The sequence below is a fragment of the Indicator indicator genome, chromosome 33 (assembly GCF_027791375.1).
Source record: "Indicator indicator isolate 239-I01 chromosome 33, UM_Iind_1.1, whole genome shotgun sequence".
Taxonomy (NCBI): Eukaryota; Metazoa; Chordata; class Aves; order Piciformes; family Indicatoridae; genus Indicator; species Indicator indicator.
In genome coordinates this window covers 6,960,252-6,972,514 of record NC_072042.1, presented here as the reverse complement: position 1 = coordinate 6,972,514, position 12,263 = coordinate 6,960,252, and the positions used below count along the sequence as shown (strand labels likewise).

Genomic DNA, 12,263 nt, shown 5'->3' with positions numbered 1-12,263 from the left:
GTTGTTTCAGGAGAGCCCTGCCCGCTGCTGCAGGAGGCACCGGGCGTGCTCTGGGCTGCTGGGAGAAGGCTGCTTGGTTGTTTTTTTCAGCATCTCCTCTCTCCATCCTTTTGCTTCAAGCCAAGCCATTGCCTGCAGGTGTGGAACACTGCTGGGGAAGAGCTGTGAGGCTCAGCAAAGAGCTGTGCTGGAGGCAGGAGCCTGGTGGGCAGCAGTGGAAGCAGGGCTGTGGTGACCCTGCTCTGGCAGGGGGGTTGGACCCCGATGGTCCCTGGAGCTCCCTCCCAGCCTCTGATGTTCTGTGATTCTGTGAGGCCAGCAGCACCTCTGTGTGGGTCGAGATGTGGAGCTGCCCACCTGGGCTGTCAGGGCCCCAGGGTCTCAGCACAGCAGGATCTCGATTTGTGGCGTGGGAGGGTGGGGAGGGGGCAAGGGAAGGCTTCTGAATGGAGGCCGTTGGAGAGCAGGAAGGGTGCCCAGCGCGGCTGTGCCGGGGCCGGCAGCTGAGTAATCCTTTCCTGTTTCTTTTCTGGATTGTTTTCCACCTCGCAGAGCAGAGCCTGCAGCAGGGCCACCATGCCTCTGGTGACGAGGAACATCGAGCCAAGGCACCTGTGCCGTCAGACGCTGCCCAGCGTGCCCAGCGAGCTGGAATGCATGACCAACATCACCCTGGCAAATGTCATCCGACAGCTGGGCAGCCTGAGTGAGTGCTGCCCCCGGGAGTCGCTCCTGCTCTTTATTTAGCTCCCTCCTTTACTCTCCTGTTCCTATTTCTCCCCCATCTGCCTTCCCTGGGTAATGCTAAAATGTTTTCCTGAAGAAATCCGATGCTGGCTTCACATCCCTGGTCCTGCTCAGAAGAGAAAATGGGAAGGGGGTGTTGTGGGGAGGTGTGGATGTGCCTCTGCCTGTGTGAGAGGCTGCAGTGGAACTGCAGATGGGGAAGGATGGAGCAGCACAGCTCAGGATTGTGAAATGGGAGCAGGCAGGATGTGGTGGCAGAGGCTGTGCTCATTGAAGGGATCTGGGCTGGCTGGAGCCTGCCTGCTGCCAGGGGGCTGCTCCCTGATGAGAGGTAACTAAAGCACACACAGCAGCCTGCTGCCTGCTGCTGCTGGTGGCACTGGGAGACCTCAGATGCCCAGTGGGCACTGAGGGGTTTGGAGCTGGGTGAGCTGTGCTGGTGCTGCCTGGCTCAGCTTCCCAGTGGGCTGAGCACCATCCTGGTAATGGCTGGAGGGAAAGCAAGGGGCTAGGTGGTGTTGGAGAAACAAAGGGTTAATTGTGGTCATAGAGTCAGATAATGGCTCAGGCTGGAAGGGACCTCAGAGATCACCTACTGCAACCCACTGCCATGGGCAGGGACACCTCTCAACTAGACTTGGTTGCTTGAGGCCTCATCCAACCTGAAGGCATTCACAGCCTCCCTGGGCAGCCTGTTCCAGAGTCTCACCACCCTGGCACTGAAGAACTTCTCCCTCAGCTCCAGTCCAACCCTGCTCTCCCTCAGCTTCAAACTATTCCCCCTTGTCCTGTCCCTAGACACCCTCATGACAAGTCCCTTTGCAGCCTTCCTGCAGGTTTCCTTCAGGTCTGTCCGGGCTGCTTCCTTCCCCTGTTGAAATGCTCTGCATGCTGCTCAGCCACCTTTGCCGTTGAAGCCAGACTTTGCTCATGAGATCAATGTATTGTTTAGCTTCTCTGTGGTGTCTGCAAGCTCTTCTGCTTGCTCTGCAAAGCAAGGCCCTCATCTTCCACCAAGCCCTTCCTCCCTTTCCCAGAACAAGTTTGGGTGCAAACCTCAGCTGTGGCTGAGAGCTGTGCCTGTGTTTGCTGCCAGGTGGTGTCACATTCTGGTGGGCTGTAGAAATGTCACTGCACAGGCAAGAGCAGGCTCTCTGCTCATGTTCAGCTGGCCACCAGTGTTCATTTGTTAGGTCTTGTAGCCAAGATGGAGTGTGAGTAAAATCCACCTTGTGTGTGTGAAATGATGAGGAAGAAGGCGGCAAAGCTGCAAATCCCTGCTGCAGGGGAAGCTAATCCCAGGCCAGAGGCACACAGTGCGTTAGTGTGGCACAGCCCTGGTGAGAGCCTTCAGCTTTACATCTCCTCTGCTCACCTCACATGTTCCAAGCTCCTATGCTTCTGCCTTTTTGAAGAAGGCAAAGTGCTGGAGGGCAACCTGCAGCCTGGCATGGTGGTCCTGGCAGCCTGGCTGGGCGATGCTGGAAGGCCCAGGGGCAGGTACCTGCGGGAGGCTGCTGGACGGGAAGCTCAGGAGAGGTGGCTCCTGCTGACACTTGTGTGCTTGTCTGTGAGAGGGGAGCCAGGTGGGGAGGGAATGCTGAGCACCATCCCTCCCTCAGCCCCTTCCCTGGAGTCTGCAGCCCTATCACACCCAAAGCACCCAACTCCTGCCCCCCCTTTCCTTTGCTCCTTCCTGGCACACCGAGCGGGGCTGGGCAGCAGGTTCAGTAGGCTGTGACAGCCCTCTCAGGTGAGAAGCAGCCATGCCTGGTGCACCACAGCCTCTTTCCAAAGATACAAACATAAATCTTGTCAAACTTTCAGATTGCAGAGAGTTTCCCCTCGCAGCTGGGAGCACTTGGGATGAGGCTCCTGCGCCTCTCGGTGTGCTGCGGAGGAACCCACGAGCTAAAGATGGAAAGAGTCATTAAGTCAGGCTGCCTGTTCTCCTGCCAGGCCATCACAAAGAGAATCCTGATTGGGAGCTGCACTTTGGCAGCCAAAGTAACTAAAGCAAAAAATTAATCTCTGCCTTACGCCATCAAGAAGTGTGCAAGGAACACAGAAGGTCTGTGAGGTGCTGGCTGATCTCTCTGCTGGGGCACTTACACACCACCAGCCCTAACCCCTGCAGGGGCAGGACCTGGCATGGCCTCTGGCCTGAATCTGCTTTGGTGCCTTCATCCCTCCTGCTGTATGAGGAGCAGCTGAGGGGACTGGCGTGTTGTAGTCTGGAGAAGAGGATGAGGGGAAACCTTCTGGCTCTTCACAACTTCCTGAAAGGAGGCTGGAGCCAGGTGAGGGTTGGGCTCTTCTCCCTACTGTAGGTGATAAGACCAAGGGAAATGGCCTGGAATTGTGCCAGGGGAGGGTTAGGTTGGAGATTAGGAAAAATCTCTTTCCTTCCAGAGTGGTCAGGAACTGGAACAGGCTGCCCAGGGAGGTGGTGGAGTCCCCATGCCTGGAGGTGTTCAAGAAGGGTGTGGCCATGGCACTTGGGGCCATGGTTTGGTGGCCATGGTGGTGTTGGGTTGATGCTTGGACTGGATGATCTCAGAGGCCTTTTCCAGCCAAACCCATTCCCTGATTCTCCCAGTGTGTGCAGTGCTCCTCAGAGATTGTGTCATACCTGAAACATCCTCCTCAGCACTGCAATCCCAAGAGCTGCTTTTTTCCCCTGGTGCTTGTTGCAGCTCCTGCTGAAATCCAGCAACTCTTCCCAGTTCTCATGGAAGCACAACCCAAATCCCAACTTTTCTCTGTGGAACTTCTGCTGGGAGGTGTTGGTCTTGGGCTGGTGTTGAACATGGAAAGTCCTTGTCAAAACTTGGTTGCAAGCAAAGGTTGCTTGGCCCTTAAGTCTCCAGAAGTAAAAATCTCTCCTGTGAGTTTGAGGAGGGCTGTGGCTGGGTTTGTTCCTGGAGCCTGCATGGAATCTGCACTGACTGGGAGGAGGTCAGCTGAAGTTAAGGTCCAGCCTTTGCTTTCTACAAACACTTCAAGCTGGCATTGCCCCCAGAGAGGTGGAGGAGGTTGATTTTTAACCTGGCTGCTTCCCCGTGCTTGGCAGTGCAAGGAGCAGAGCACGGGAGGGTGAGCAAGGAGCTGCTGTAAGCAGAGGCAGCTGGGGGGGGCTGCTGGAGGGGCTCTTGCTGTGACTCACTGCAGACAGCCCTGGTGGAGTTGGTTACCCTTCCCTGGATGTCGGAGCAGATCCTGAGGAGTAACAGATTCCAGAGCACACTGCTGACCAGATGCTGCTGCTCCTCAACCCCAGAGTGCTTACTGGGAGCAGCCCTGGCTGGAAATGCTTCCATCGGGGGAAGGTGGGGGAGGAGGGGGCTGGGGCTGCTCTCAGTGCCAGGTCTGTCCTGGTCGGGGCAGTGGTTTGGGCTCCCTGTCCTGGGCCATGCCTGAGAGCAGGACTCATTGTGAGTTCTTGGGTTCCTCCCAGTTCTCCCCTCTCTGTCTGCCTGTGGCCATCTCTTGTTGCGGATGGAGAGGGCAGATCTCTGCTGGGCTTGCAGGAGGTGCAGAGCTCCTGCCCCAGGCCCCTGGGCTGTGCCGTGGTGGTGTTTGTCCGAGCACCCCAAGCAGGCTGTTGTGTCCCCGCCTGAGGAGTTGCCGGTTGGATTTGAGTTGGAATCACCGGGAATGCGTCAATTTCTCAGACACTGCCACCTGAAGGAGCCGAGGGGTCACTGCCTGTGGCTGCGGGGGCAGCTCAGGCTCCCGACCAGGGACTGGCTCTGCTCTCTGGTTCCAGAGCGCTGTGAGCTTGTAAACATCTGCAGTTACCCTAGAGGCAGCCTGCTGGAGACTGCAGCCTTTGAGATTCTCCAGAGCAGCCCAGAGCTGACAGCATTTGCTTGTCTCATGAGCAGAACAGATCTGAAAAGACCTCCAGAGCCAGCCAGCTCCAGAGCAGCACAGTGCTGGCAGCCCTCTTTTGCTGCCTTGCTTTAACAATGACTTGAAAGGGGTTCGATGGTTTCCGATTGCTTGAAGATGCCTTGGAGCTGTCAGGTGTTGGTGGAACAGAGCCTTCCCTTCCTGGCTGTTCAGCTCTGACACGCTTGGTCTGCCCATTCCTCCTTTCTTCAGGAGAAGCAGCTGGGGGGCTCAGTCTGCTCCCAGCAGGGTAACTTGGCCACTTTGCCCTTGCAGGTAAATTTGCAGAGGACATCTTTGGAGGGTTGTTCACTCAGGCCAGCACCTTCGCCTCCCGGGTCAGCGTCCTGGTCGAGAGAGTCGACCGCCTGCAAGTCAAAGTCACTCAGCTGGACCCCAAAGAGGAGGAAGGTAATGGAGTGCAGCACAGGCCCTGCATGGGGCAGGTTCTCATTTGAGTCAGAGTGCTTGGTTCCTGGCCATGAGACGAGCCCAGCACTGTCAGCTGTTGAGACTTCTCCTCTTGGGCTAGGAGGGAGCATTTCTGCTGCTCCATGCTGCTCCTGTGGACAGCATGAGGCCAGGCCTGATCCTTAGCCACTCTCCATGGGGAAACTCCCTCTGCAGCAGTTTAATGGCTTGAGCCTCAGTCAGAGGGGTTCAGAAGCACATCAGCAGCTCTCAGGAGAGCCATGTCTGAAGCAGTGGATCTTGGCACAGCACCATCTGAGATCTGCTGGGCTCCCCAGGAGAGCTGTGGGAAAGGGAACCTGGCCTGAAGATGTGCTGAGCATGCCAAGAACTCCAACTGGAGTCAGATGTTCACTGCTTGATCCTCAGTGTCACTCGCCTGGGTCAGGCTGCTCTTCACTTGCTCTCTCCTCTTTCTTGCAGTCTCCCTGCAAGGCATTAACACCAGGAAGGCCTTCAAAAGCTCCACTACTCAGGACCAGAAGCTCTTTGACAGAGATTCTCTCCCTGTGCCTGTCCTTGAAACCTACAGGACCTGCAATACTCCTCCACCCCTCAACATTCTCTCACCTTACAGGTATGGCTGCAAGACCTCCCTGGCCCCTTGTTGCCATGGGGAGGAGCAGCTCATCCTCCCAACCTGCTGAGGAGGTCAATTCCCATCCTGTGCTGGGTTGGAGTAGCCATTTGCAGTGGGAAATGCTGAGATCCACCAGGAAGCCTCCAGCCCTAGATTCCATGGAGCTTTGGTTCAGGGCTGTACAGTGACAGATTGGGTTAGCTGCTGTCAGTTCTGTGACTGCCTTGGGGCAAAGCTTGGCCAGCCCTGGATGAAGGTGGTGGCTGTTGTGCAGAAGATGCATTTTCTGTTGTGCCTCTCTGCAGCCTGGTGGCTCCTCTCCAGAAAGGCTCAGCACAGCAGAGTGTGCAGCTGTAAGTGGCTGTCACCCAGGTGGCCTACTCTGCCTGGTCTGAGACATCTGATGTGACCTCCTCTGGCTCTGTAGCCCCTTCTCCTGAGCAATCCTGCTCAGATTTCATCTCGTAAGTGGTAGGAGTAAAGGGGGTCAGGATGCAGAGGCTGAGCCCACATCCATAAATATCTTCTGAGCAGGTAAAAAGTAATTACAGATAGCTGGAGGCAGCTGGCTGCTGCCAGACGCAGCTGCACTGCAAAGCAGGAGCAGAGGCTGTGGCTCTGTGTGTGTCAGCTCAGGAGCTTCAAGGACACTGCTGCTCTGATTTAGGGTTCCTGAGCTGGGGGGGAGGAAAGCTTTTCACACCCCAAACACAGCACACAGGCAGGAGCTGAAGTGAGAGACCTGCTGCTCCCTGGCCATGGCTCAGAGCAGCTGCAGGGTGAGGTGCTGAGTAGTGCTGAGTGTGTGAGGGCAAAGTACTGGCAGGTGGGAGAGCCAGGGGGGTGAGGCTGTGGCTCCACTGCTGCTGCTGGCCTGGGGCGACAGAGTTGAGAGCAGCATCTGACCTTGCTGCAGACTTCAGACTGCTACCTGCTTGTGCTTTGTGTTTTCCTTCAGCTTCAAACCTGACTTGGGCCTTGCCTGTTGTTTTTCTTCTCCCCTCTCCTGTTCTAGGGATGATGGCAAAGAAGCTCTTAAATTTTACACAGATCCTTCATATTTCTTTGACCTTTGGAAAGAGAAAATGCTTCAGGACACCAAGGATATTATGAAAGAGAAGCGGAAGCACAGGGTGAGGAGCTGGGAGCTGTCTGCCAGCAGAGGCATTTGGGGAAAGCAGGAGGGGGGAAGTGTTAATAAATCCTGGGCTCAAAATTCAGGTTTGCTCTCTTAAACCCTTTGCAGCTTCACAGATTGCCCTGGGTTGGAAGGGACCCTGCAAGGTCATCTTGGCCAACCCCCTGCAGGCATTCCCAGGGAGTTTAAAGCAAAGCAAAATAAGATTTGTGTTTGATTTCTGCCTCCCCTAGAAAGAGAAGAAGGAGAACCCCAACCGGGGAAACGTCAACCCACGGAAGATCAAAACCCGGAAGGAAGAGTGGGAGAAGCTGAAAATGGGGCAGGAGTTTGTGGAGTCCAAGGACAAGCATGGCCCTGCTGGGTAAGCTGGGCTGGGGTCCCTGTCAGCCCCTCAGCAAGGGGCAGCAGGCAGGGGGTGATTGGGATGCAGTTCCCCCTGCCCCTCGGCTTCTCCAAAGGGAACCTGCTGCTGGTTCCAGACCTGCTAAATAAATCAGGGAGCTGCACAGCTCCAGCAAGGTGGCAGGAACAGCTTTTCCAGCAAGTCTGCTCTCAGCCTGCCTGGCTTGTGGGCACAGAAGGTGTTGAGAGCTTTGGCTCCTGACCCTGTGGTGATGCCCTCCCATCACAGGCAGCCTCTGGGCCTCCCGCTGTGGAGCAGGGTGGCACCTGGGTGGCACCTGGGTGCCATTGTGTGATTTGCTTTGTTCCAGCTCACAAATGGCTCTTCACACCCTAAACTCTCAAGTGGGGGCTGTGCCCATCCCAGTGTTCCAAGCTCCAGATCTCTCTTTAGTACCTCTGGCTTGGGAATTCATTTAACTTTTGACACTAGGCAGGCTGGAGGCAGCCTGAGCTCCCCACAATGCCCTTGCTCAGCTGCTCTCTCCTCACAGCTTCCTCTCATACAAGACAAATCTCTCTTTAAATCACACTCTCCAGCTAAAAATAAAACCTGCTTTGGGTTTAATAGGAGAGCAGGTTTGGTGCCTAGCAGAGGGGTAGAGCAGCACAGCAGCACCATGCTCCTGCTCTTCTCTCCTCTTGGAAGCAGCTTCATGCATTTGGATTTGTGAGGTCCAGAGCCCCTCACAATGGGGAGGTTCCAGTACCCCACAGTGAAAGAAGCTCATGGAAGTGTTGTGGGGGTGATCCCCTCCTGCAGTACTGTTCCAGCTCTGGATCCTTGCTTTTCCTGGCATTGCTGTTGGCACTCTTGGGTTCTTTGTGCTGCTTCTGTAGCTTTGGGTTTGAGCATCTTGGAGCAGCTTTTCTTTTTTGGCCACTGATGAGGGGGAGTCCTTCAGGTCCCATTGGTCAAAACACATAGGTAAAAGTCCTGATAAAGGTCCTTTCTGTAAGCAAATGTTAAGAAACATTGCAGTGGTGCCGAGGGACAGGACAAGGGGCAAGGGGCACAAACTGGAACCCAGGAGGTTCCATCTGAACAGGAGGATAAACTTCTTTGGTGTGAGAGTGCTGGAGGCCTGGAGCAGGCTGCCCAGAGAGGTTGTGGAGTCTCTTCTCTGGAGACTTTCCAAACCCACCTGGATGTGTTCCTGTGTGACCTGCCCTGAGTGACCCTGCTCTGGCAGGGGGGTTGGGCTGGGTGAGCGCTGGAGGTCCCTCCCAACCCCTCTGTTCTGGGGTTCTGGGATCCTGGAGGCTGATCCATGGCACTTGGATGCCATAGCAGCTGTTTGGTGGCTGTAGCCCTTCCAGCAGGCAGAGCTCTTGGAAGCAAAGGGGAAAATGAGCTTTGGACGCTGCCTTGGAGTGCTGGAGTGCAGCTCTGCTGCTGCTGTCCCTCAGGTACCCTCCTGCCACGGTCTATCAGAACGGCAGCATTGGTTCCAATGAGAGCATGGATGGGAGCTGCTACCCCCCCCCGCCGCAGGCTGACTCCATTGTGCCACCACCTCCCTCCTTCCCAGATGACAGCCTGCCTCCACCCCCGGTGGAATTTAGGTAAGCCTACAGGATCCCTTCTGTCACCCAGCAGTGGGAGGTGGCGTAAAAGGATGACATGAGACAGGCTGGGACAGTTCAGCACAACTTCCTGCCGGGTGCTGGATGGGAAGCAGAACGCTGTTGTCTGGAGGGGAGGTGCAACTGCAGGCAGGGACCCCTGCCCTAAGGCACTGCTCCCTAAATCCCAACCACTGCCAGCATTCCAGAACTTAGGGACACAGTGGCTTGGGTGGTGCAGGCTAGAAGAGATGGCTGCAAGGAGACAGCCCAAGGCATGAGAGCTGCTGGCAGCAGTTAGAGCTGGGAGGTGGCCGGGTGTCTGAGCTGACACATGACCTGCATTAGCACTGAGGTTCTGCAGCTAACAGCCTTCCCCCTCCCCTCTGCCTCCACAGCTATCCTGCAGACAACCAAAGAGGTTCTGGTTCTGGAGGGCCCAAGCGATCCAGCCTGGTCAGCCCCAGCCACCCGCCGCCGGCGCCTCCCATCAGCTCCCCCTCCGCAGCCAGGCCTGGCTTTGCTCCCCCTCCAGCACCACCTCCACCACCACCACTGATGGGAAACATCCCTCCTCCACCACCTCCCGTGGGCTTCCCATCCCCAGGAACCCCACCGCCCCCCTCATCCCCTTCTTTCCCTCCTCACCCCGAGTTTGCTGCCCCCCCGCCACCACCACCCCCTCCGGCAGCCGAATACAGCAGTGTGCTGCCAGCTGCACTGCCACAGCTGCCTGGGGGCAATGTGCCACCTCCCCCACCACCACCACCTCCCCCTGGGCCACCACCTCTGTCTTCTGGTGGCCTGGATGGTCCCCCACCCCCTCCTCCACCCTCAGACACCTCTGCCTCCAAGCCCAAGTCATCCCTGCCTGCGGTTAGCGATGCCAGGAGTGATCTGCTCTCAGCCATTCGCCAAGGTAAGCTTTGGCTTCTCTGCCAGCTTCCTCCTTGCTTCTGGAGGACCCCACAGTGTCCAAGCATGAGCCCTTGGGAGCCATCTCCTGAGCAGTGCTGTCACTCCCTTGCTCTTGAGACCCACCCTGTGGTCCCTCCTTGTCTGCCCACTCTGATGGCAACCTCAGGAGGTTTTGTGCCTCCGCCTGCTCCCTTAGGAGATGGCAGGGCTGGGGTTGGTGTGCTCCAGCTTCTCAAGTGGATGAAGGGCAGTGGTGGTAGCCCCTCACAGGAGCACAGAAACCATTCCCTTCCCACCCCACCTGCCCTCCCAGCCTGTCAAGTGTCACTCACCATCAGCATCAGCCCACAGCATGTCCAGCGCTGGCTGGCAGCACCCAGGCGGCCACACTCAGAGGATTGTGTCACAGGGATGGCTGCTTGGGGGATTTCAGTGTGACCAAAGCTTTTTGTGTGATCCCCTCCCTCACCTTCTTCCCAACAGGCTTCCAGCTGCGCAAGGTGGAGGAGCAGAGGGAGCAGGAGAAGAGGGACGTTGTGGGCAACGACGTGGCCACCATCCTGTCACGCCGCATCGCCGTGGAGTACAGCGACTCGGAGGACGACTCCTCGGAGTTCGATGAGGACGAGTGGTCGGATTAGCCACACTCCCACCCCCTGCCTCCCCTCCTCTTCTGCCTTAACATCTTAAAGAATCAGATGGCCAAACCTTCCACCACTTCCTTTTTTCACCCCATAACCAAAGATGTGCCAAGGGGGTTCATACAACCAGCAGCAGATCTTCCCTCGCCCTCCCCCTCCAGCCTTGGCAGGACTCTGGGCGCTCCTTACGGACACTGAGGGTGCGGTGCTGGGGTGTAGCTGGAGGGGCTGTAAGGGTTTGCTTATTGAAAAGAGAGCTCTAAGCCTCCAGGTCCTTGGTGCCAGCAGGCAGAGCACACAGCAGCCCTGCATCTTGAAGGAGTCAAGATGGATGATGCTGTGGCAGCCACGCGGATGAAGGACACCTCCAGCTGCCTTGCTCCTTGCACCCTCAGCCAGCTGAGCCCATGGCCCTTCCTTCCCAGTGCATACTGGGAGTGCTGCAAGAAAATGGCCTTTAAATGTCACTCCTCTGCTGCACCCCCACTGACAAACAAGCAGGTTTTGGCAGCAGTGCACAATTCTTGCTCCTTAGTATTATTTGCAGACCACCCTGCCTGGGCTGCACCTCCGGGCCCAGGGGCTGCAGAGGGCATTGGGTGCAGTGTGGGGAGGGGCAGGGTTTGCTTCAAGAGCTGCCTTCACCTTCCCCAAATCCTCTCCCTGGGCTGCCTCGCGGAAGGAGTCTTGTACAAAGGGGGTGCAAAAGTTGGGGCACAACAATTGCTTCCCACTTCTGAGAGAGCAGAGCCATGACCCCACTGAGCTCCCTCTGTGTGCTGGAGCTCTGCTGTGCTGACTTCTGCCTGCTGGGAGAGGGCCTAAGCCAGGGCAGGACACAAGTGCCTTGAGCAGGGAGGTGGTGTGAGGAGGGCTCCTCTGAACCCCAGGCTCTTGGGAGCTTCTCTGGCCTGTTCAGGGCAATGCTGCAGTCAGTTTAAGAGGTGCTTTGTGTAGTGGGCTGACCACACAGGGCCTTGAGGAGCAAAAAATGCTGGCAAGAGCTTTGCTGCCTCCTCCCTTCCTCATGTGCCTAGGAGCACCTCGTGTGTGAGCTGAGTTGCCCATCATTTACATCAGCCCTGCCCTACCTTGTTTCCCATCCTTTGGTCATTATAATTCATTAGTTAATTTGCAGAAGACATTTCTGCTCCTCACTCACCCTGGGAATCCCTGGGCTGCTCACTGCAGCCCTGGGGCAGCCATGGGGAGCAAGTGGTGACCTTGAACTGGCTGCCCTGGGCTTGTTCCTGGCTTCCGTTTCCTTCCATAGGCCATAAGCACATCTGGGCAATCTGCAAGCAAATGCCCTGCTCCAGGTGTGTGCTGGCATTTGGGCATGACTCAGTCAGGGTCATGCCAGAAAGTGATTCCAAAGCCCTTTGGAGACCCTGGGTGCAGCAGCTGTGGGATGGGACCAGCTGCACCTCTGCTTACAACCAACTCTGCAACCCTTTTTGTTTTGCCTTGCCCATTGTGAAGTGTTGTGCCAGCCTGTGCCTGTTCCTTCTCCTCTGCCTTGCCTTGTTTAATGGTGTTGCTGATACCTGGAATGCCAGGCCCAGCCCCAGGCTGCCAGCTTGCTGAAAATCCTTCTTGAGGGTTGATTGATGGCTCCAGTTCGTGCCATGGAGCTCTCACGGGTTCCTTGCCTGCCTGTGCATCCTTAATGCTGGGCAGGGCAGACAGTGGCTGGAGGATGGGGATGAGCTTTGCTGGAGTGCAGATCAAGCTGACACCCAGGGGGTCCCTGAGAGATTCACTGCCCTGCCCCAGCAGCAGACTGTCTGCAGATCTGGATGCAAAGGGCACAGCCAGGGAGGCATCCCAACAGGCCAGGAACATCTGAGCCATGCCAGTTCCAGGTTCTGGAAGAGGGAACAAACCCCTCGAGTGCCAGGCA

The 12,263-nt window shown here is 56.7% G+C and overlaps 1 protein-coding gene across 2 annotated transcripts; it reads left to right on the top strand.

Annotated features, from left to right (window-relative positions):
* Window positions 1–570: 570 nt before the first annotated feature.
* On the top strand, window positions 571–10,966 carry WASF2 (WASP family member 2). 2 transcript variants are annotated; one of them, XM_054395155.1, is made up of 8 exons: window positions 571–706; window positions 4,918–5,052; window positions 5,536–5,689; window positions 6,708–6,825; window positions 7,064–7,194; window positions 8,646–8,801; window positions 9,200–9,720; window positions 10,203–10,966. In XM_054395155.1, exons 1-8 carry the CDS (start codon window positions 577–579, stop codon window positions 10,358–10,360), a joined length of 1,503 nt encoding a protein of 500 aa, XP_054251130.1. In that variant the 5' UTR covers window positions 571–576; the 3' UTR covers window positions 10,361–10,966. The 2 variants fall into 2 exon arrangements, with proteins under 2 accessions (XP_054251130.1, XP_054251128.1); XM_054395153.1 differs by having other exon boundaries at window positions 577–706; window positions 9,221–9,720.
* The last annotated feature ends 1,297 nt before the right edge of the window (window positions 10,967–12,263 follow it).